The sequence below is a fragment of the Chinchilla lanigera genome, unplaced genomic scaffold, assembly GCF_000276665.1.
Source record: "Chinchilla lanigera isolate Chin_1 unplaced genomic scaffold, ChiLan1.0 scaffold00026, whole genome shotgun sequence".
Classification (NCBI taxonomy): Eukaryota; Metazoa; Chordata; class Mammalia; order Rodentia; family Chinchillidae; genus Chinchilla; species Chinchilla lanigera.
The window spans coordinates 22,136,175-22,161,274 of NW_004955427.1; the positions used below are offsets into that span (position 1 = coordinate 22,136,175).

A 25,100-nucleotide genomic window follows, 5' to 3' on the forward strand; every position below is an offset into this window, starting at 1 on the left:
GCTTTTATGTGGGTTGTACCCCACTTCTAAGAGTCTCCCCAACTGTGACCTTGAGAGCACCATGAGTTCGTGGCCAGCCAGAAGTGCCAGTGGCTCCTGCTCATGCTGGCAGCTGAATTTGGAACCTCACTGCTTGGGTTGCTCTGACCCCAGCTTCCAAGTACAGGCAATTGCAGGAAGGGGAGGGAAGAGAAGCAAATGTACCTGAAGGAGGGAGACATTGGCAAGGCTGAGTCTGAAGAGGTAGTTCCTGCGAAAACAGAAACAGAAATCATTAAGCCAAGCTGGTTCTGCAGGCAGGATCTCAGGACACCAGGACTGGGTACCAAATGCACTGGGCCCAGGGTGCGCCACCGTCCAGGAAGGACTTGATCTCCCTTAGCTCACGTAATCTTCATATAATGCTGGCCAGTGATAAAGAAAACTCCATTTTACAGATGAGGAAACAGGTTGGGTCAACGGTCCATGCCACAAAAATACAGAATCAAGGAGTCGGATTAAAATCACACTCCATCTTCACCAACCCCTACTCTGTAGCTGTTCCTGGTCAAGCCAGCACCTCCAGGGAGAAAACTGCTGATACTACTGCTAAACAAAAATTACAGAAGGCCATTGTTTTGGACTAAGCATCCTCACTGGATCACAAAAGACCTAAGAAAAAAATCAAAATGGAGTCACCCATGCTAAAGCTCCCCATCACCACCTCAAACTGAGCTTCAGGGCCAGGGATATAGCTCAGTAGCACAGTGCCTGCCTGTCAAGCGCAAGGTCCTGAGTTCGATTCCCAGTACCAAAACAAAACAAAACTGACCTTCAGAGACATCAGGAGAAAGAAAGAACAAATTTCCCAATCAGGTGAGTTTCACTGGTATCACAGTGAAGTTCTCTCTTTCTTAATTCATACATACAAAAAAAGGTAACTTGAAGAAACCTCACGTTAACCAAGCATTATTTTTTTCCTGTTCTGTCTCCATGTCCTTGTCTTTCCTAGGAAAGTAACTTGTAATGAACCATCTGCTTTTTTTTTTGTTTCTGTTTTCTTCAGCCCTTCCCTATGAAACCAATATCTTCTGCTCAGCACATTAGATCACTTATTCTATTTTATGGAATGAAGTGTTGCTCGATTCTAGAATCAAAGACAAAGCCAGTTAAGATCCATACACAAGATAAGGTGTGGTAACATCTGTTCACCCCACCTTTCCCGGCCACAGAACCGGTTTGTGTTACAAGTAGCTCTCACAGGGCCCCCGCAGGGACTCAGGCAGGCTGCCCCCTCCTCCCTGCCTGCCACCCTGACCATGCCCTGCCCCACACAGGGGCCTGGAGTCCTGTTCACCTCCTCACCTCCAGTAGTCAGGGGCACTCTGGGTGTGCCTTCTCTCTGGATCTGACCACCCTGTCTCCTCCAGCCCAGTTACCCCACCCTCCATTCCGTGATCCCTGTCCCCCAGCCCAGCCTGCACAACCCTGCCAGATTCACCCTCCTCTAGCACCATTTCCACCCAGCAGCCAGCTGCTCATCAGCCTTCGGTAGTCCCAAAGAAGGCACTGCTGCTGATAATCCCAGCACACAGTGAGCATCGGGTGAGCCACCCGACTGCTTTGCACAGACTCAGAACTTGGATGCCTGGATGGCGGCTGGGTCAGAGAACCATGGACAAGGAATTTCACGTTCACAGAACAGAGCCTGCTGCAGAGGCAGGCAGATTCCAGCTCGGGCACTTGCTGGGCCCTCTGTGGGCCTCAGTGCCTGCATCTGTGAAATGGAGAACTAGTTCACGTCTGGCTTTTTTTATTGCCAGGCCTACGGAGCCACATGAACAGGCTGAATTAATGACAAGCAGATGTAAAGCTTTGGTTTTCCTGGAGGATCTTCTTTCTTCCCTTCTTCTATCTTCTTTTGGCCTCTTTGAGTTCCTGAACTTTTCAGGAATAATTACTTTAGAAAGCTCTGGCCTACCTCAGCTGTGCTGGGGAGAGAAATGAGGGGAAAGTCAGCGAGTGGGCCAGAAAGGGAAGGAGGGGCCTTGCTGCAGGAAGCCAGGGGCAGTGAGGAGCACTGTAGGCCCCAGACTCCTCTCCTGGCTCTGGCTGCAAGCCTGGGCGTCTCTGCAGTCCTGGGCCCGGCAGCCTCACCCGCAACCTAGGCTCCAGGCCCGTGCTGTCCTTCCCGGCCCCCTCTTTGGGTCCCTGGCAGAGCTTCCCTGCCCTGTGCTTCTGGCCTGGGGACAGATGGGCTCCAGCTCACGGCTCTGCCCCAGCTGTCTGCTCAGGTAACGCAGGCATCTGCTCACAGCTTTAACAAATTAGGGGAAGCATTGCATCACTGGACTCGTCTGTCTCCCATCACAAGCCATTCATCACAGCTCTCGGGGCTCCGCTGGGAGCTGGGAGAAGAGAGCAGAGAGGCTCTGCAGCCAGACCCACCCCCAGTTCCACAGAGAGCAAGGCGGGATTGGAAATGGATAAGAAAATTTCCCCAGCCCAAATTCCAGAGGCCCTAAGGGGTTGGGAAGAAGGAGAAAAAAATGTCAGGCAGAGAAGGAGGAAGGAAAGTGCCTTAGGAAAAGAAGGAGAGAAAAGCAGCTAAGGGCCCAAAACACTGGCTCTAGGGGCATAAAGGACAGTCCCGAAGGGACCTCCCTGTGGACTTGAGGGCCGCCTCTGTCTCGAGGACCCGTGAAAAGGTATGATCTCTGACTGTGTGAAGGAACCTCCAGACCCAGAAGCCAGCAGCACATTTATACAGGAAGGCCCGGAGTGGTCAGGGGGACCAGTGTGACTTATCCTTCTGAGTTCAATTTCCTGATCCATAAAATGGGTTTGATCATAGAACCGCCCTCCTGGGGTTACCATGAATACTGGATAATGATGTGCTTGCATGATCTACTACATGTACTAGCTTATGTACTACATGTCTGATTTGCCCTGTATACCAGCCAAGTCATTCCAAGATGGTACATAAGCAGTGGCTGGCACACCACAGGTACAGAAAGAATGGCAGCCTCCCAACGATCTTTGCAAGGTTCAGAGTGGGGTCTCCAGATGCTACCTTTTGGGTGTTGCAAAGTGCATATGTAAACGGCTGAGATCTGAGCTGGGTGGAGGGATGGCCTGAATGTCAGTTTCTGGGTTATAATGTACTACAGTTATGCACAATGTTACCACTGGGGGATACCGGGTGAAGGGTACATGGGATCTCTGCACGGGATTTCTCGCAACTGCAGGTGAATCTACAATCACCTCGAAATAGAATGTAGAACGTTGGGCCAGCAGTTCCTATGTCTCCAAATAGAATGTGAAGACAATCTCTCTCCTTACTGAAAAATAAAGCTCATACTCCTCTATACCTGCATACGTTGGAAGACGCGGCTGTGCCCCCAGGGAAGGGGCTTGTCTGTGTGAAAAGGGTGGCCCTGCTTTTCTACTATATACTCTTAAAACTTTTGAATGTTATACCAATAACACATAGGACTGGTGCAAAATAATTAGCCAATTCAAAAATTTTAAGCATAAAGACAAAATGCTTTCAGCCTCAGCTTCCCAGCAGCCCTATGAGGTGAACAGCACACACTGTAACCCAGACTTTACAGACAAGGAAACTGAGGCAAAGGTTGAGTTCATCCGGAAGGAGAACCCAGCTTATCTGATTCTGCTCCTTTTCATACAGTAAAGGAAGGGGTGAAGACATGAAACAGGGCCAAAGAGCAAGGCCGGCCAGCTACACAGCACAGCCTGGAGGTGCCCATCAGCTCTGAAGCCCCTGAACGGAACCTCTGGGCTGGAGGGTGAAAACTATTAGCACACTCAGAGAGCATGACACACACCCACCAGCAGATAAAGCACCAGCCCAGGGCTAGCAAGCCCACATTCTAGTCCACGCCCTGTGTCATCTTGCTTTGGGATCTTGGAAAGAGTCCCTTTTCCGGGGCCTCTGCTTCTGCATGATTAACATAAGGCAGCCCTTCTTAAACTTGAGCCTGGACAGTCACCTGGAGGGCTTGATAAACACAGTTGTGTGTCACAGAGGAGGGTCCACTCTCAGAGTTTCTGACTCAAGAGACTGGGAAAGACTCAAGGATTTACATTTTAACAAGTTTTCAGGAGGCATAGGAACTGCTGGCCCAAGAAAGGCTCTGGGACCCACCAGATAGACCATCTCTAGGCTCCCTTTCTACCCAGATGATGATCTGTGGTTTTCTGGGGAATTAGCTCCTTTTACTCCGCCCCCGAAAGCCTCACAAGGCGTCCCTGTTGAATCGGGATCAGGACCGTGGGGCTCGGGGAGCAGCTACAGGAAAGAGAGCCCTTCGTAAAAGAAGCACGTGGCTGTGCCTGCACGCCTCATGCAGGTAGCCAGCTGGCCAGCAGGGGGCGCCCGGGCATATTCTCAGCGCTGAGCTCCGGGGAGTTCAGCAACTAGGCAGGTCCTGGCATCACTACAGCAACAGGGACAGGAGGTGGCCGGCAGGAGTCCCTGCTCTCACTATTGCCGACCACTGAAGAATGCAGCAGGCTGAGATGGGGAGGGTAGGGGTCAGCCCTGCCTACAGCCTCCACACGCTTCCTTCCTTGAGGGACAGACATTCACTCTCTCTCTCTCTCTCTCTCTCTCTCTCTCTCTCTCTCTCTCTCTCACACACACACACACACACACACACACACACACACAGAACAGGACAAACAGTTCAGGGCCAGGACACAGGTCTGCCTTGTGGGCGCATCCTGAATAACATTCCCTCCACCCAGTCCTAAGCATCCCACCCTGGCCTCGACTTCCCTGCACCACATTACCTGGCTCCCACGATGAGCTGATTCCTGGAGGGATCCAGAGCAAGCTGGGAGAAATCTCGGGCTCCAGGGTAGGTGAAGTTAGAGACCCAGGGCTTCAGATCTGGTGGAGGGAGAGGCAACCCTTTGGTTACTGTTGGACCAGGAGCTCTGTTGGTCCAGCATCAGACTGGAGAACAGAACAGGGGGACGCTGGGGTGAAGAGGGTACAGGTGCTCAGGCAACCAGGGATCCACAGTCCACCATCTCTGAAAGCAGCCGCCTATGTGCCCCAGACAGTGGTGGCAGACTATTGTCACTGCCTCTGCCGTGTGCCCTAGCTCAGAAGAGGGCTCTACCTTCCCCCAGATGTACAAAAGGAAATCTGTAAGCACCCCTGGTGCTCCCCAGGCCCTCCGCAGCCACATCGATACACAAGAGCACATCCTACTTGTTCTACCCCAAATCATCCACACCTTTCTCTCTGGACCCCATCCCCCACCAAGCTGCCATCATCTCCTGCCAGGACTGGGGCCAACAGTCTGCTCACCAGCCTGGTTCCCAATCCTGCTCCTTCTACTCTATTTCCCACAAGGCAACTGAAGCGCTCTTCTGAAATGCAAGTGTGTCTATGTCACTCTCCATCTTGGTGCCCTTCCCACCTCCCCAGAAAGTCTCAACTCTCATGACCTTTGGGTTCTGGCCACACTCTCCTCCCAACTGAAATGACTGGCAATTAGTTACTTAGCGATCAGTTGAAAAAATGATGCTTCATCCTTATAATCCGTCAAACACTCCACCCCAGTCACACTAAACTAAACCAAACCATTTTACATGTCCTCGAATCTACCCTGCAGGAGCCTGCAAACCTTTCTACCTTTGCTCTCCCTTGATGGAACAGTTCCAGTCACCCCCAGCCCTACCTCCTCCAAGAAGCCTTCCCTGACTCCCCAAAGCAGGGTCAAGGATTTCCCCAGTCTTCTGCTATACTGCCATCATAGCCCCATCACAGGTGTCTAATCTTGCTTCTTGGATCTCCAGGCTCAGCCTTGCAGGAATGCACAAATAATCAGGTTTTCAGATCAGATCCCATGGATTTGGGAGGGACAAAGGACAGGTAGTCAATGTCCACCCCATCTTCAGGGAAGGTCCTTTTCAGCCAAACCCAAAGCCTTTTGAAGAGATTGGGTGGGCAGAGAGACCTCCCAAACCTCTGGCTAGCTGGGGGTGGTTGAAAGGGTACACCTGGGGCACGCCAGCTGGCCTCCCACCACCCTGGCCCATACTTCCTAATGGTTCTGCTCAGCCCCTCCTCATGGAAGGGAGCCACAATTGGGAAGGTGAGAACGAAGGGGCAGAGGAGCTTCCACGCTCATGGGAGCGAGATAAAGGGAAGTGCAAGGCCGCATGCTCTCTCCCCATGGTGCATAAGCAACTGGCTCAAACAAGGGCCAAGGGACTGTGTGTGTGTGTGTGTGTGTGTGTGTGTGTGTGTGTGTGTAATCCAAGGGAAATAAATCATTGCTCATTATCCCTCCACTACAGAGTAAAAGCAGCCCTTCATTTCTGCACGACAGGCAAACACTTAATCGCTCCCTGGAGAACTGGAGGTTTTGTGAGTTGGATGTTTTTCAGAAAGCTGTGATATACATGATTTAAAAAAAGAAGAAACTCTGCAGTAAAATGAAGCAAATTCCTTGGGTCTGCCCCTGCCCCCAGCAAGTTACCTATGGGTTAATGAGAACTGTCACATGCCCTCAATGGCTCCATGGCATTTGGGCAACGGAGGCATAAAGAATAGATCTGGAGTCCTGTGGGCAGAGTTTTAAACTGACTTCAGGCCACTTGTGGAGAGCCTGGGAGAACACTGTACCCGCTGTGAGCCAAACCACGGGTTCTCCTCCTCCAGAAGACCTGGATTATAAGCTCTCTGCCCCATCTTCTTTTGTCCCACATTCCTTCCACCCTTTCTGCTCCATTTACACTGTATGTCCATGTTCCTCCGAATGAGCTCAGGTCTTTCCTGTGTGTGTGGAGGAAGCGGTGCAGGCCTGGCCTATTCCCATCAGACTGGCTGTTCCTAACAGTGGCAGATAAGTTATACTTTAATTCCCTCCTTCTCTGTGGCAGGGGCCTCCCCTGATGTGAGCTGCTGAATGGAGGACAAGGGGGCCACGATCAGATAGCTCAGTCTTCAGCAAGGTCCTTCCTTGGGGAGGAGGGAGGAAGAGCTGGGTGACAATGGGAGCTGAGTGACAGTGGGAGGGTATGGGTGGGGCTCTCCTTCCAGCTCTGCCCAGTCCCTTAGCCTGAAGGAACCACCTGGGCTAGCGTAGCAAACAGGGCCGAGGGGGAGAGACGTGGCTGTGATCCTGGGGGAGCCTTGGAAAGGGAGCCAGTCTCAGATTATTAAACAGCCAACGGGGACTAGAGGGAAAGCTGTCTTTAAAACACCAAGCACGTTCTGAGCTCCATGTGCAGCGAAGGCTTTGGACGGCGACTTTAGGAGAAAAATGACATTCTCCATGACGCACCTGTGATTTTAATTACAGTCAATTCAATTACCCACTTTGTGGATTAACCACCATGAGTGTTAACTCCAGCCTGGCTTCTCCCTGCCACCTAGAAAGGGTGTGCTGAAGCAGAGGGAGAAACCCACAGGAGAAAATGTCACCTATCAAAGCAGAGGACCGACAGTCAGATGGTGCCCCGGCAGCTCCTTTAGGGTATTCAGGGGCTATTCACAGATCCAGCAGGTGCCATGGAAGAAGGAAGCACCCAGCTATGGGTCGGGGCCCCCCAGATCACTCAGAAATGAAGTGTCAAGTCTGAGGGCCTCCCAGAAGCAGTGGTTGGCTTGTGCTGGATTAACGTGACTCCTCTGGAACTCAGCACCAGCTGGAAGACAGTCCCTCACCCAGTGAGACCAAGGCCCCTCTGTGTGCTCAGAAGTGCTAGATATATGGGCAGACCACAGAAGTAGTTCTGGTGGCAGACCAGCTGAGCTGGAGGACCAGAAGCAGTGACCTTCAAGGGACAGTACAAGGTAAGTGAGTACCCACAGGAAATACTTCTTCATCTGCAGGACTATAAAAATGTGGTGAGCCTAGCATGTGGGGGCCTTGGGTTTCACCCCTTGGGTTTCACACACATGCATACACACACACATTTGATGAATGGCTAGGAATATCTAAAGGTATCAGGATCCTTCATTCTGTAAGAGGGTGGTGCAGGAAGTCAGATCCATTCAGTTTACACTGGAAGATCAAAAACGGTCTCAGAGAACCAGATCCTTGGGACCCCATCTCCCACTTCTCTGGCACCCTCTCCACCTAATTTGCCTCAGTACAGACTACCCTGACTGAGAGGGGAAGGGGACAAGGGTCAGCCCTGTGGCCAGTGCCCCGGACAGAGCCCCTGGGAGGGCGTGTTCCAAGAGGAGCTGTCACAGGCCTTCAGCTTGGGGACAGCCCCAGGAATCCTACTCCTTCTGTCCCCACACTTGGTCCTTCCCTTCAGTGCCAGCCACCAGCACTCCAGGAGCCATCAGGAGTCTGAGAGAGTACGTATGTTTGTACACTCTGGACATTGCTAATTTACTCTAATCCACTTAAGCCTACAAAGCCAGAGATCCAGGTTCAAACAAGACCGCTCAGAGCACGCTGCTGGAAATCTTTCTCCCCAGAGAAGGGAGCCAACCTGCAGCTGGGAACCCGCATTTTCAAACCACTTCCAGCCTCCTGTTCCACCAGCAGCTCTCAACTCTTGCCTATCTTCTGTCCATCAAAGCCCTCGCCAGCTTCCACCTCACTGATTCATCTTTCTGCTCGGGTTTCCACCTTGGCCTGCCTCACTATCTTTCGAGGCAGGACAGGACCACACAACCTCTGATCCAGGGCCCTGGAGGGTAGAGCATCTGATTCCAGGGCAGTGGAGTCAGAAGATCGACCTTGAAGCCTGGCTCTGACAAGTTTCTCCAAGCCCCAAGCCTTGGTTTTTTTGTTTGCAAAAAAAAGACAGCCTCCTTGCCTTGCATGCCCTCCCTGGCACGGTTATTAGAGGAGTGAGTAGGCCAGTGTGGATCAGACTTAAGAACCTGGGACTCTTGAGACAACATCTGCAGATCTTGATGTGAGCCGCCATGTAGGTGTTGGATCTTGAATTATGAATGTGATCATGACACCACCAGGGACCCTCAGACTGGTCATTAGGTCATGGGAGAACATCCAGGCCTCTCTGGTATTTCTGTTTTGTTTTATTTTTTGGATTATCATCAAATGTATATACTAATTTTAGAAATCACAGAGAACTTATGGACCTCTTGGAATACATCCAGTGATTCACAAATCCAACTTTGAGAAGCACTTTAATAAGACACTCCCACGCTCTCCCTCAGCAAATAGAAGAATTACTAGTCATTAGGGCCCCTTTCACTGGGGGTTCCCAAGACTCCAAAAAGGGATGCCTGCAGCCCACTTGGAGTGGGAAGGAAGCCTTCCAGAGATCACTAGGCACTTCCTAAGGAGGGAGTCGTCTTTACTCTTCCTCATCACAGAAGTCAAGAAGCGGAGATTGTGCTTCCAGCTAGAGCTGAGACCACCAAGTAGATCTTGGCCATTGCCACCCAGGGTGTTCTCAACTTCATTCTCCAGCAAAGGAATCCTAGCAAAAGACCACCACTTCCCTGAGGGAAAACATGGACAATGGCCCTGAATAAATCATCTGAAGACAAAAATTAGACCTTTCCAGCCCACACACAGGGGTCTGTTCTTAAAACATCCTTCAGAGGCTCAGTATCTTGCAGGAAACAAACATCCCAAGGTCTTCCAGCGGCCAGGAAGACCTTACTGAGCTCTGGCCCAAAGTCTTTGAGACCCACCAAGTGGGAAGTGCTTACCTTCAAAGGTCACAGTGGGGTGCTCTCTCAGGGCGCAGAGCTGCTGTTCACTGCTGGTTTCGCTGGAGACATCATGGGAGCTGGAGAGGTGAGCCACCAGCAGAGCGAGGCTGGGTAGCAGGAGTGACAGAGCTAGGGGTCCTGGGAGCACCATGGTGGAGCCCTCTGCAGTCCTAGCTCCCGGAGTCAGGCTGAGAAGGAAACCTGCAACACAAAACTCAGTCTCACCAAGTGCTCCCTGCATCACTGCCCACTTCTCTCACCTTCCTTGTGGTTGTCAACAGCCTGGTGGCATTTTAAAAAATAAATGTATATTGTATTTGTTGCTCAGAGTTTATGCTCTAGTAATGCAAAGTTATAGATCATGTCTTGAAAGCTAATTTTCCTTCTAATGGTATTCTGAACAAAACTGAGGAATTCTAGAACCCTTTCTATTATTATCCCAAATGGTTTTAAATTAGTTTTAATGATACAAGTGGTATCTTAGGGATTTTAATAAATGGAACCAGGGAGGTCTCTAACCATTTATAAGGAGAAAAACTTGGACCCAAGTCCAACTTAGACCCACATCTTATGCTAGAAAAAAAGTGCAGTTGGATAAGAGATTTAAATGTTAAAGTTAAAACTATAAAACTATTAGATGAACATTTGGGTAGAATCCTTCATGCCTTGCAGTACAAAACTATGACTCAAAATATAGAAACCATCAAAGAAAAGACTGATGAGTTTGACTACATTAAGAACACAGATTTTTTACCTGTCCTCCCTCCAAAAAAATAATATCAAGTAACATCAAAATGCAAGTGACAAACTGGAAAAAATATTTATAATTCATATTACAGACAAGGGACTAATATTCCTAATATATAAAGCACTCCTAGGGGTCAAGAAGAAAATGACCAACGATCCAGTAGAAAAATGGTTAAAGAATATAAACATAAACAGGGTTTAAAATAATATGAATGATATTTTTTCTCACTCATAATAAGAGCAATGCAAATTAACACTTAGACTGAGATACCACTTCACGCCTATCAACTTAGCAGAAATCCAAGTTAGACAACACATTTTTGGCGAGACTAAGGGAGATGGATACTGTCATATATTGCTGTTGAGTATGAAAATGGCACAACTCACATAGAGGGGAATCTGGCAGTATCTGGCCAAACTACTAATGTGTTGACCCTTTGACTCAACAGCCTAATTTTGGGAGTCTGGCCTTCTGCTCCCCAAACTGATGCACAGATAAGTGTCGCTCCTTGTACTGTAACAACTCTGCAGTAAGATCGATTAAGAAATGTGAGGGGCTGGGGATTTAGCTCAGTGGCAAAGCACCTGCCTGGCAAGCGCAAGGTTATGAGTTTGATTCCTGGTACCGGAAGAAAAAAACAGAAACAAGAAATGTGAGAACCAGTGATTAAAGCCGTCCTAGTAATTTGACAGAATACTTTTATATGTATTCAATCTAACAACCAAAGAATTAGGTCTAGGGGTACAGGTCAGTGGCAGAGCACTTGCCTAGCATGTGCAAGATCCTAGGTTTCAGCCTCAGCACCACAAAATACAATGAGGGAAGGGGAGAGAGAGAAAGAGAGAGAGAGAGAGAGAGAGAGAGAGAGAGAGAGAGAGAGAGAGAGAACAAAACAAATATTTAGGCTTGTACTTGCATGTTGTTTTTCAATTCATTTTTCTGGTAATTCACTTTTATTGAATTTTATGCAAGTATCCATCTGCAATAGGTTGCAATTTGAAAAATCAAACTTTCTACTTCACAGATAGTTGAGAAGCAAAAATAGACTTCAGGGCACCTATACAAGGTGACTTTTGTATGAGATTATTTGCTGTGACATTCTTTGAAATAACAGAAGGATGAAAGACAGTCAAATATCTAGAAACAAGAGACTGCTTAAATAAGCTATGATGTATCTTTGTAATTAATGAAATACTATGCAGCTATAGAAAAGGATGGCTTTTCTCTTCTGTGAAATTAGAGGTTGAACTGGGTCAGGAACTCTCAGCCAGGGATGGGGTTAATCACAGTGGAAGCCTGTGTGGGCAGATAGGGAATCCCAGAGGTGATTCTGAGGGGCCTCCCCAAGGCAGAAAGCCAGTGAGAGGCCCCTGGGGCTCCTCCCTGCTCTAAGATCTTTGCTCCTAACCTTTCTTCTCTCTTCCATTCCTAGCACCACTACTTTGCTCTGGAAAATTGCAGTAGGATTATTTTATTCATTCCTGTTTCCTCACATATGTGTGAAATGAGATGATATCCATCACTGAGTTGCTGCAAGGCTTCAAAGAAATAATGCAGTGACAGACACAACCAGTCTACCCTGCCCAGTTCAGTACCATATCAGGAATCCTTTCCCATAGTCTTTCCCTTCTTCGGACCCCAGTCCTCAGGTACAAACACTACCTTCTCTGTCCTCCCAGGAGGACATGGTCACCCTTCTCAGAGAGACCCTCTAGAAGGGAGGCTGGACCCAAATGCTTTTCATATTATCACTTACATGTTCTTTTCTCCCCTTGGTGTTTGGCTGGGCCTTCTTGCATGTGCGCTTCGGCTCTGCTGTCCCAGGCTTGTTACCCACCACAGCCCTTCTGCAATACTGTCTCTGGCCTCTCAAACAGAACCACAGCATACATGTATGAGGGAGGGGAGGACCGAAGGGCAGGGTCAACGCTCTGGAGCTAGACAACCTGAGTTAAACCCCAGCTCTTCTTCTTACCAGCTCTATGACTCTAGGAAAAATACTGGACACTTCCTTGCCTTGGTTTCCCTAAATCAGGAAGGAAAAAAACAATAGAAAGTGCATCGACAGCTATGAGGACAAAAGGAGTTACTTTAAAAGCTTAGAATAATGCCTAGGAGACACTGGGCGGTCAATGAGTGGGAGCTGTTCTGGAGCCAGGAGGGCATGGGTGGCACTGGAGACTTCTCTTTTCCCCTTTGTACCTCCAGATCTGCCCTCTCCTGCCTGCTGGGTGGACCTGTGGGGACCCGCATCCAGGATCTCCCTTTCCTCGGGTTGCGGGTGGCCAGTGGCAGGAGGAGGAGATGCGCTGGAAGCTGCCTGCATCCTCCGCTTCCAGGCCACTGGAAATAGCTCCCTCCCTGCTGCCTTTAGAACCTGGGTGGGGCCGGCCCCTTGGTTTCAGCCCCAGGGTACTGCACAGGGATGATCCATATGGTTCTCAGCTCCCTTCTCACACATCAATAAACAGCTCCTTTATTAAACTGCCCTCGCATCTCCTAACTTGAGAGCACCATCTGCTTCCTGGGGGTCCCTGACTAATAGAATACCTCGGGAGAGATTACTCAACACATATGCAAATATCATCCTTTAGCTGGGACTTTTGTTCCCTCAGCCCCTCAAGACATCGAAGGTGGCACACACTGCCCTCCACCATTATTGCCCACCTGCCCCCTGCCCCACACTCCCCTCCCTTTCCAGGCCTCTCTACCTCTCCACCCAGGTCTGACCACTACTCTCAGAGACTCAGCCTGCCTGGCAGTCTCTGTGGCCAGATCCTGAGCCCCAGGGGCCCGAATTAGGAATGTACCCTGGACCCCTTCTCCTCCCCCAGTCCTCATGCCTCAGAGCTCTTAAATTCTGCAGCAGAAGTTCCATTCTCATTATAGTTTTTATGTTAATATGTCCTGCAAGTCCTTCCTGAATCAATAATTGCTAGATTAATATCACTGCATCCACCTGGGCCCCACCAGTGCAGGTCTGCAGGGAGTTTCAGAAGGGGAGGGACATAGGGAATATGATGGATGCAGGGAGGAGGTAAGGGAAGAGCCTGGATCTGGGATCTGCTCCACTCATGTGGCTTTCTTCAGGGTGGGGAGGAGAGAGGCAGAGAGACAGGTACACAAGAAGCACATAGAGTCACACCGAGACCAATTCAGGGCATGTGAGGGAGGCTGAAGAAATGCTGAACTCACATCAGCGCCCCAATCCTCCGTCCTGCAGAGGCGCATGCACAGGCCTGATCTGCCATCACTGTCAAAGACCTCCTCCTTGGCAAGGGAGCCCATAGGAAGGGTGCAGTGCAGGGTCAGAGGAGCGGGTAGGAATAGGCCGGAGTATGGAGTGCTAATGGCCAGCACTGAGTGCAGTGAGCCAGGGCTTGAAGCTTTGAAAATGTCTGTAGAACAGGGGTGCCATACTAAAAAAGGAAGGCAATCCTCACATCATTGAGTATTAAAAGGGCTCACGTTTTCAGTAGAGTTCTAGATACTTATTGGGTGGGGGCAACTTCCCAACTTCTAATAACTTTGAATTCCCCATGTTAGGAAAGTATCTCCCTCCACTCACAGCCCACGAGGTAGGCCCCAGCAGCCTTTCACATACCACTTTATCCTGGCCACAGCTGCTTGCACCAGAGCAATCATGTGATCAAAACAGACCAATCACTGTTTTTCCATAGGATCATGGGATCAGAATAGACCAATCAGTAGCTGTCCCATCCAGGGTCAAGTCAGTCTTTGCAGAAGAATCTGGAAATGTAAATATGGGCCCTGGGCATTGTCCTCTTCCACCTGTTATAGGGTGAGGACAATCCGAAAAAAGACTAGTAATAGGAGATAGCAGAAACTTGCTGGAATGCTGACAGCGTTCCCATACTCAGTTCTGGCTGCTCCCTGAGGTCTGACTATATTCCACTTCTGTAAGCCACTTCCGGCCCAAGTCTTGGTAATAAAATTTCTGTTTTTGCATGGAGTTATGTGAGATGAGTAGTTGCCCACAGGTGTTGCTTTAGTGTCTGTTGGTGGCCTTCCTCCCATCTAGCGCAGTCTCAGCATCTGTGAGAGCTGGAGGCAATGTACTCCAATTAAACCTCTCCTAGCCTTCCAGACAGAGGTGAGACAGTACATGAGGAAGTCACCAGTGGGCAGTGCATGGAGTGTTCCAAGAAAACTTTACTTCTTCCACAGATAGGATGGGGAAGTTGGCCCATCAGCCACCTGCACTTGCTAAGTGATGGTTGGCTAAGGGTGGTGGTGCAGGAGGGCAGGTAGAAGTTAGGTCGATGACACACAAGCAGCTCTACTCTGCCCACCTCCAGATTTCTTTTCCAGCCTTGTCCCTTGCATTTTCTTCTTTCCTACTTTGCTTCCTTCCTCTCCTTTCCTTTTTTTCCTTCTCTTCCTTCTCTTCCTTCCTTCCTTTTTTCCTTCTTTTCTTCCTTCCTTCCTTCCTCCCTTTACCTGGTGCTGGGATTCAACCCATGGCCTTGCACATGCTGAGCATGCAACATTGTACCATGACTCTTCCTTCTGTGCTTCCTGTCTATAAGGGGAAAATCACACCCATCTCTTAAAAATGTTGTTGCAAAGATTAAATGAATTCTTTCATCTAATGGGTTTAGAACAGCACCTGCCACAAACCAAGTGTTGTATAATTGCTGGCTATTATTGGAGTTAAATACTCTCCTAGTTTGTTTAGGCTTTGGTTTTTCAGGTCTCAGTTATCATTAGCCAAAAAATATTTCTATTCAATATAGTTTGTTTTTATACTTAAAACTAAATATTTCTATGACAAATAAAATTTCTGTTTCTAATACAAGTGTCTGATCTAATGTTGAAACAATACCAAAAGAGCAATGTGTGGCAAGAGACTGATTTTCCTGAGAGTTGCCTAGTACCATGGAAGCCCTGAGCGCCAGAAGCTGACATATCTGGATACACATCTCAGATTCATCACTTGTACATAAGTTCAGTAGTTCCTCGCTATAGAGAGAATGCCTATGTGTATGCATGTGTGTGTGTCTGGGAAAGGAACCCAGGGCCTTACACGTGCTGGACAAGGGTTCTACCAATGAGCTACATCCCAACCCTGGAAAGAATACCTAGAAGTGCCCAGAACTAAGGTTGGCAGAGGGTGGATCCATAAGTAGAAAGTTGATTAGAACACATAAAACCTCTGCAAGCTAACATTCATTTGGGTGACAAACATAATTATCAGTGAGAATGCAGACAAAGGGAACACCCTGCCGTGGTTTTGATAGTGATGTAAATTGGCATCGCATTTGAGGAAATCAGGACTGGGGTTCCCTCCTTTCAGGGCACCAGGGAAATGAGACCGCACCACACCCTGTTTCAGGGTGGCCTTGCTCAGGACAGTCCAGCTGTAGAGGGCCTGGCGGTAAGAAGTAGCTCGTGCGCGTCACACCTCACGCTGCCTGCAGAAGTCGGTCCCATTGCGCACGCGCGCACACACAGGAGGAAAGGTGCGGCGGGGCTGTCCAGAGTCAGTCTGTCCAGCATCTGTCTGTCTGGATTATAAAGCACACCTGTGAGAATGATGAAGTGTGCATCGCTGATATTGCTAGTAAGAACTAGAGATTTACTCTTAGAAGACAGAGAGAAAACCAAGAAAATAAACCTTAAGTTTCCTGGGGCAGGGGCTCCGCAGCAATCGCTGGGTACTTCCTGAGTACCTCCTGGGTGCGTGTCCTGTACGGAGAACAAGTCAGAGTGGGGGTAGACTCACATGTCAATAGCACCATCCCTGCTTTCAAGGAGCTTACATTCTAACGGGGGAGAAGAACTGTGTCCCTGAAAGAGAGACAGGGACTTGGGACCTGGGACCTGGGATTTGGATGAGGAAGGGGATGCAGAGAGCTCATCTCGGTCCTGTCCTGGGTCTTCCTGTCCCTGGCACAGTGGTGGTGGCGGGTGGGGGGGGCTCTAGGAGCAGGGAAGGGAGGTGCGGCACCAGCTGACTGCTGCTATTTTGGGAAACCCTGAGCCACAAGGAAAGCATTTTCTACATCTTCAGCCCGAGTTTCTCGCCTTCGCTTGTGCTGCTGCCCCACTTCCCCGCAGGCAGGCCCTCGCCGTGGGGTCACTCTAATGGTGCCTGGAGGGGTGTGAAGGCAAGTATGTGTGGGAGAGAGAGTGCACAGCCGTGAAGCAACTTCTTGAAGACTGCTCGCCTTCTCAGGCCTTCTGTAGGCCTTCTGTTTTCCCAGCACTGACAGAGGGAGAAGGATCAGCTTCCACGGAGGAGATGAAGTCTCAGAGTGACAGGGAGGCAGAATGAGAGAAGGGCAGAGAGCTTGGGCCGAAGCGATTCAGAGGCCCACGGTCAAAGGGACCTCTGTCCTTTGTGTGTATGTGTGTGTGTGTCCGCGTGTGTGCATGTGTTAGCCCTGCATCCCCCACAGAGCCCACAGCAGCCCCCTGCACAATTGTGTCTTCCCTGTGTGCCAGAGAGAGGGCTGCCCAGACCATCTGAGGACCACAGTTCAGTTTCCGTTCCATTCAGCATGAAGAGGAGTGGGCTTTCAGCTCCCCTGGAGCTTCCAGCCACCAGGGAGGCCAAAGCACAGTAAAATGTCAGCTGGAAGCAGAGGCTGAGCTCGTCCTCCGAGGTACAAGACACCTTGGGAAAACCAAGTGAGACTGCTGGGCTGTCTGTGGGAAGGAAACTTAAAATGCCTGGTATAGATCATAAGCCTCAAATGAAACAGAGGTGGCCCTTCCTCCAGACTGAGAGGACAGAAAGGACAAAGACTTGGCCCTTGGCATCCTCAGATAATCCATAGTGCTGGAGACACAGCAGAGAGAGGGACCCAGAGCGGTTAGTCTGGAAAGGAAGATGAGGCCAGGTCACAGGGAGACATAAGTGCACAGCTAGGCTCAGGGCGGTTTCTTTGCTGCACAGGAGGACCCGGTGACAGTCTGCAGTGGTAAAACAAAGTGGTCAAGGCTATGCTTTGGGGAATCAGATGGCAGCAGGCAGTGGGAGAGAAGGACTAGAGAGGCCACTTGTCATAAGGCAAATCTGAAAATTACAATCAGGTACCTCTTCCTCCAAGAGAGCCCAGCCTCACACCCAGAGCATGGCTGGACTTGGGTCCCATTACGCAGCACCCTGCGGATGGCACACCAGCCCCACTGCAGGCTGGGCCCTCAGGTAGAGCAGGCAAAGAAATTGGAGGCCCAGAGGCCACAGGCCACAGAGCTGCACCTGGACAGGAGCAGTAGGATCCCTCACATAGCAGAGCAGCAGGGGTCTCTTCTTTTTATTGCACAAAGAGGAAATGACAGCATGTAAGTCTTAGATGACAATGGCCGGAGTAGCCTGAGCACATGCCAGGCACTGTGCTAGGCTTTTGCCTTGCAAGTTTTCATGACAGCTTCATGAGGAAGCCAAGAAACGCTCCTGTGATCAATGCTCTCAGTCAAAGGTAAGGAAACAGCTTATGGAAGGTGAGGAACCAGCCTGAAGTCCTGTGCTGGTAAACAGCAGGGCTGGGATACGACCCTGAGACTGTTGGATACAAAAGCTCGTGCTGCAGGCTACTCTGATACTATAACCTCCATTGGGAGCACACGGCCCCATCCTCTGGGCATATTCAGCCACCCACTGTTGAAACAGCCCTTGGAGCCTAATTTGGCTTCCTACCTGGGCTTTCTTACCAAGAAGAGTGCTTACTAGCTATCAGTTATTAAGATGACTGCAAATCAGCCTCCTGTGAGTTTGGGCCGTGGGAGCCAGCTTCTCGAGGTCCCAAGCCACTCTTGAGAAACAAATTCCAGAAGTTCCAGATGGACAGGACAGAGTACAGAGTCAGCGCCAGCTTGCTGATGGCCAGTGGACGTGACAGCCAAGGCCCAGGGTGGTGGGAGTGAAAGAGATGCTCCCGTGGTCCCCACTTCAGCTTTGTCTCCCTGAGGGCCTTTGGGGATGGGGTTCTGGGGGTCCTGCTCCCCCAGCCTCTCCCCCTTGCTTCTATTCAAAGTCCCCCACTTGGCTCCTTGCCTGGGAAAGGGGGAGAGAAAGAGAAGGAAAGAAAAGAAGAGGAAATAGAGGGGAAATCAAGAGCAGGGAAGAATATATTCTGTCTGTGGTTTGGCAGCAGGGGAGGCATGGGGCACCTCCCAGCCCCCCACCGGGCCCAGGCCACCAACTGCCCAGCTGCCCAGCGATGGGCTTCTCCTCCACAGAGCAGCCAAGGCATTTTCCCACCCACCCATCACTCACCACTTGGGAGGCCGAGCTTAGCTAAACTGGGCACAAAGATAAGATTGAGATGCAGATTCCCTCCCTTTGCTCTGAATAGAGCAGATTGGATACGGATTTTCCTCTTTTCTTCCCGGTCCCACTGTCTGGGCAGCTGGGCCCCAGAGGGAAGGTAGAGACCCAGTGGGGAAGGGGCAGAGAGGCTCAGAAAGCTCTTGAACCTGGGGGGGTGAGGGTGTGGAGATGCTCCCCGCTGCCCCCCAACGACCTTTCCCAGGGGCATGCTCCGCTCTGTCCCACACATTCCTAGAAAACTCCAGGGAGCATTTGTCTTATCAACACTTGGAAATCCTTCCTACAGTCCCATCCACATTATTGCAACTGCCTTTACATCCACAGGGAAGATAGAATGAAAATGTCATCACAGAAAATTTTATGAGGGGCTCTTACATTTGGTTCAACCCAATATCTTCAGATGAGTACACCAAGGCTGTGGAGAGAATGCTCAGGTCAGGATCGGGTGGGGAGCTGGTGGCAGAACTAAGATGAAGTAATAATAATCACAGCCGACAGAATCATGACACAGAGACCACCGTAGGGTCAGAGGAGAGCAAACTCCTGGACCCTTTACCTGTTACAAGCATGACTTGTGTTTTATCCTAAGATAGGCAGGGACTTAAAAGTGGTTTTTGCTACAAACCATGACATTTTACTTGGGTCTACAAATATCCAATAGGTGACTCAGCGAAGAGCAAAGCTTGACCTTCCAGGCTCTGGGTCAAATTTTTCTCAGCTTGGCATCTAAATGTATTGGTTACCTAGGGAATGTCTGTCTAAAATTTTGCAAAACAATGCTCACCCCCCTAAATTTACCTGCTGTACCTTTCTCTCCAAGACCGAGAACATCTGCCACCTGAAGTCTCCACTGCCCTAAATCAGTGGTGGCAAACCTATGGCGCATGTGTGAGCGTTTGCTTACCTTCTTTTTTTTTTTTTCGTACTGGGGGTCGAACTCATGACCTTGTGCTTGCCAGGCAGGCGCTGTGCCACTGAGCTAAATCCCCAGCCCCTGGGTTTGCTTACCGTCTAAGACGAAAGATGTTAAAGCATGATTGCAATGTTGGCACTTTGCAATAAATTAGTGGGTTTTTGCAGTTGGAGTTGGGGCACCGGTCTCTAAAAGGTTCACCATCACTGTCCTAAACCCATGCTCACCTTGGATTCCAGCAGAGCTCACATAACCAGTATCGCCCTTCAAGCCCTAAGGCTTCCTTTCCTGAGCACCAAATTGCCCCTCCAGTCATGAGGACTCACCTAAGCAACAAAACCAGGTCTAAGACAATGATCAACCCCACCCTGGCCCATCTCAACCAGTCCCTAAACGCTGACTTCCTCCTCCCCCTCTTCATCAAATATGCCCCCTCCAGCTAGGACTCAAGCTGGGCTCCTTTCTTATCTTTTCTTACCTGTCAGTTAACGCTTCTGCCTGTAAATCCATACTGTCGTATTAGTTTTAATTTCCATTATCACTAAAGCAAGGTCCTGTCCTACCATGCTACAAGGTACTAGGCAATGTTCTGTGTTCATTATAGCGTGTCATTTAATCCACAAACTAACCCTATAAATTAGGCAGATACTACTCTCATCTCCATTTCCTGGATTGGGAAAGTGAGGCACGAACCAGTCAAAAGGTCAGTCTGGCAGAAGCTGGACGCAAATCCAGGCAGTTGGGCTCCAGCCCTGGGCTCAGCACACCGCAGCAGAACTAGTCCTCCAGAAAACGGCATTACTTGACACAGCCTTCTAAGCGAGCGAAGCCCAGGCCACTCCAGGAAAACCTACTAAGCACAGTCTGTAATCACTCCACATTTGTGATCATGCACCTGGGCTTACTCCTTCAAACAGAGTGAGTCAGCTAACGGTCAGAAATGAACCCAACACAGCTCAGAAAACTAACAAGTGTGGCCATCTGGAGGGTAGCTGTGTTGGAAAGGACAGGCACATAGAGGGAAGGTGGCCAAAGGCACAGAGACAGAGCCTGCTGTGGGAGGCCTTGGGTCACCACCGGGTCCCTGGCTCCTGGATCTATAGTGTGGCTGTAAGAAAAAGGGCAGAGAGAAGAGCACGTTTGCCTGATTCCTTGCACACATTAGCATCACAAACAGGGGTGGTACTAAGATGCTATCATGATGAGTACAGTTTTATTTCCTGTTTCCCAAATATTCTGTAATTTTTCTTTATTGTTTTCACAAAGAAAAAGAAAACAAAGGAGACTTGTCTACTTTAATTACTGGAATTATATGCTGAGGATATTGCCAAACACACACCCGCTTATCTATTCATTAGAGCAGCCTCCTGGCTCCTCCCCACGGGCAGGCGCTCGCTATGAAAACATTTTGCTATCAGATATTCTGTGGCTGGGTGAAATGGAAAGTGCATTGGAAAACATGTCTGTAGCTCAAAAACAGATGCAAATCCAGCAAAATGCCTGGATTTTCATGGGCTTTCCAGCACAGATTCACTCGCTCAACACAAACCTTTGTGGGAGGGTGTATTTCTACTCGCTCTCCTGAGCAAGGTTCCTCAACACACAGCTTATTCTTACTCAGAGAGCTCCAAAAGAGATGGATGTGGGTGGTGGCTTCACAAGAATGTGAATGCGCTTAATGTCACTGAGCCCTACCTTTAAAAAATGGTTAAACTTGTGTAGCCACCAGGAAAAAAAAGTGTGGCTAAACAAAAGCTAAGCCTAGAATTACCAATGTGATCTATCAGTTGGTAATCCACCCAAAGGAACTGAAAGCAGAGTATCAAAGAGATCAAAGCAGCATCATTCATAGCAGCCAAAAGGCAGAAGTTACCCAAATATCCATGAACAGACAGATGGACAAACAAAATGTGGTATACACAAACCATGGAATATTATTCAGCCTTAAATAGGGCAGAAATTCTGACATGTTCCAGCATGAGTGAACCCTGAGAATATCATGCAAAGTAAAATAAGCCAGTCATGAAAAGATAAATACAGTATAAGTCCATTTTTATTAAATACCTAGAATAGCTAAGCTCATAGAAACAGAAATTAGGATAGGGGAACAGGGAAGGGGAAGTTACTGCTTACTGAGCAAAGAGTTTCTATTTTGCAGAATGCACAGAATCCTGGAGATGGATGGTGGATGGTTGCACAACCTTCTGAGAGTCCTTAACACTACTGAGCTTAAGATTGCAATTGTTATGCTATATATGTGTTATCAAAATTTTTGAAAGAAAAGCTCCTAAAATACAGTGGACTGAGATGTGTTGATGACCCCCGGAAGATGGGGGCTTCTCTCTGTTCTCACCTCAGTCTGGCACCACAGCCAGCCCTACATTCTCTCCAGGGCACACTTCCCCCTGCCCAGTGAATGAAATAAGCCCCTGAAGGTCCCTCTGTACCATGGCATCTGGCTGGGGCATCCAGAGATGGGTGTAGCCACAAGACATCTAAGAGACACAGGCCTGGGGACCCGATGAAACCACTTGCTGAGGGGGAAAGCTCGCACCGACTCTGAATGACAAGCCAGGCAAGAGATGCGATTCCGTTTGGCAACACAGCCCCGTGGCCCCTGGGTTGCCCACTGGATTCATTTCCTGCTGCTGAGATAGCAAATGATCACAGATCTTGTGGGTTAAAACAAGGTACATTTATTATTTCACAGTTCTGTGGGTTGGAAGTTGGTCCTGGGTCTCACAGGGTTGAAGTGAGCATGTTGGCAGACAACACTGCTATGTGGAATTTATAGGGAAGCGTCCCATTTCCTTGTTTTTCTACCCTTCATCTTCAAAGCCAGCATCATCACATTTCTGATCATTCTCTGATAGTTACATCTTCTTTGGACTACATCTGAGAAAGGTCCTCCCCTTTGAGGCTCCATCAGAGTACATTGGGCCCATCCAGGTAATCCAGGAAAATCTCCCCACCTCCAGGACCTTTACCAAATTAATCTGCAAATTCCTTTCGCCAGATAAAGTGACATATTCACAGGTTCCTGGGATAAGGCCGGAGACCTCTTTGGTGGCTGTTGTTCTGCCTGCCACGTGGAATCAACCTCCCACTGCCAGCCCCACCACTCCCCGGGGAACACACCCATGGCCAGCGAGTGAAACAAGCCCCCTACTGTCCCTTAACACTATAGCCATCTGGCTGGGCTGACAAAAGATGGACTGAAGCCACAGGGCATCCCACCCAGTCATCTTCTGGGGCAAACACATTCTGACATCCAGACAGCCACTGTGACTGGATTTCTGAGGAGGAGGAGGAGCAGTAGCCAATAAGTGTCTCCAAAAAGTCAGGGCCACACAATGTCAAGGAGGGGAAAAGGCCACTCTAGAGTGAAAACTGGGGACCACGGATGTGCAGCCCAGGGTGGAGGGAAGAGAGAGGACCAGAGATGCAGAAATGGCAGGCACTGGACAGGGTGAGAGTATCTGTCCCCATGAAAGAGGACAGCTACAAAATGCAAAGGGGAGGTCACAAAATAGAGCACACAGGTGAGATGCGCTTCTGCAGAAAGTCCATGAACACTGGCACAAAATGTGTACAAAGGCGACTGGTATTCACTTCTCAAAGGGTTTTCCAAAGCATTCTTCAAGTAACACGTTCTACTGTGTTCTTAAAATAGGACTTACACCCAGCTCTTCAGTAACACATACAGGGATGCTTGTAAATCTATGGAAACGAAGTGAGACCAGTCACATCTGCTGATTGCCTTCTGTGCTGCTGGTGTTGCAGGAGATGGAAGAAACCAGTGAGTGGGGAGGCAGGCTCAGACTCCACCCTGTGCATGTGTGCATGTGCACACACACACACACACACACACACACACACAAGCACACAAGAAAGCCATCCTATTTAACCCTCATGGCAACATTGCCCTCATTTCATACACATACAATCCAAGGCCACAGAGGCAAGGGACTGGTCACAACGGGGAAGCAACAAGTCAGGCTGTCTCGAAAACCCAGTTGGAAGCACCTCTCACCTACTGTCTTGGAGGCTGAAGACAGAACACTCCAGGTTGTTCCTTACAACCTGGGTGGGTTGTTTCTAGGCTGATAGTGAAACTTTGAGAAACTCAACCTTTTCTAGGTTGAGATTTTCACTCTCAACTTATTGAAGGTAAGACTCCTGAAAGAGCTCCAAACACCGCGAAGTAACGGTTGAGTTCACATGTCATGGGGGCGGGGCAGCTGCAGGGTCAAGGGGGACAGGGACATAGGGCTTCAGAAGGAATAAGGGCTTCCACTGCACTCGGCTCTTGGCCAGTGACGCTCTGAAAATACTTTTTGGGCTTCAAAACAGGTGGTATAGAGGAAAGCAGCAAACAAGTAGTAAATGCTGTACCCACTTCCCGTCGTCACCCTCTCAGGGTCCTTCTAGCCCCTTGATTGGCCCTAACTTTCCCCCGTTCTTTTCCCAGGCATGTGGTTCTCCAAGATTCTGTTTTCAACTCCCTCTTCACTCACTATGGCTGCTCCTGGGTGGCCTGCACTGCCACCTCCTCCTCAAGGCTCTCCTTTCCAGCCCTGCTCCATCGGCTCCTGGGGCCTCCCTTCTGGACTCCAGGCCACGTGGCCACCTCCCTCATTCTGTCACCCAGGCATCCCTCTTACAACCTGCCCCAAACAAATCTGTCTGCTTTCTTCCTTAACCCCCTCCTGCCTCATACCCTACTCTGTCAACACCGCTAGCATCTTCCCAGGTATCCTGACCACACCTGAACATTCCCTGACTGCCTGCCACATATGTCCTACATCCAGCCCATTGTCAGGTCCTGGCATGTGGCCATCAACCATGGATCCCAAGCTTCAATGTCCTCAGGGCTGAGAGGCGACCTAGGGACCAGGTGGATGGGGAGGAGGCAGGACAGCTGCCCCCCAGTCCTTCTCTCCTCTAGTGGACTGTTACCTCGCAAGGGTGCAGACCAGGCCTTCTCATTCTTAAAAAAATCTACACACCTGGGTGTACATCCAGTTCTCCATGTTTGAATGCTGGCTACCACAGGCATTTGTTTGAAATCTCTACATGTGCCAAACAAAACATCTGTGACTTCTGGGCGTTGGTCTCTCTCCTGCTGGTCTTGCTCTCCAGTGCAACTCCAACACACCAGTATGTCCACACCTCCTCTTGGACCAACTGTGATCTGGCTCCCAGAGGGCCTCCAGTGGGCCTTCTCTACCTACCCCTTCTGGTTTCAGACTACCCCCCAGGCCTTTAGTGAGTTGAAAATCCCAGTTACGTCAAATTACAGTCAGCGGCCCAGTGCTACGTGTCAAATGGTGTTATGTATTAGATCTAAAATGTTCCCCCAAATTTTCCTTGTATAGAAGAGGATTGGATCATAGGCTCCATAATTACCAGTGGATTCTTCCTTCGATGAGTGCAGTAGCTAGATGTGGTGTTAGGAGGTGGGGACTGG

General features: G+C 49.5%; 1 protein-coding gene across 3 annotated transcripts in view; it reads right to left on the bottom strand.

Annotated features, from left to right (window-relative positions):
* The window catches only part of Sema5b (sema domain, seven thrombospondin repeats (type 1 and type 1-like), transmembrane domain (TM) and short cytoplasmic domain, (semaphorin) 5B), a 109,552-nt gene that overhangs the window by 26,229 nt on the left and 58,223 nt on the right, over positions 1-25,100 (bottom strand). For 2 of the 3 annotated variants that reach the window (XM_013515029.1, XM_005386522.2), the window contains exons 2-4: positions 9,668-9,871; positions 4,795-4,894; positions 205-250 (exon numbers count right to left, since the gene is read on the bottom strand). In XM_013515029.1, coding sequence (XP_013370483.1) covers positions 205-250; positions 4,795-4,894; positions 9,668-9,821 — 300 coding nt within the window. In that variant the 5' untranslated portion in view covers positions 9,822-9,871. Of the gene's footprint in view, positions 1-204; positions 251-4,794; positions 4,895-9,667; positions 9,872-12,174; positions 12,194-25,100 lie in introns of those variants that run through there. The other variant, XM_005386523.2, reaches the window with a different exon arrangement.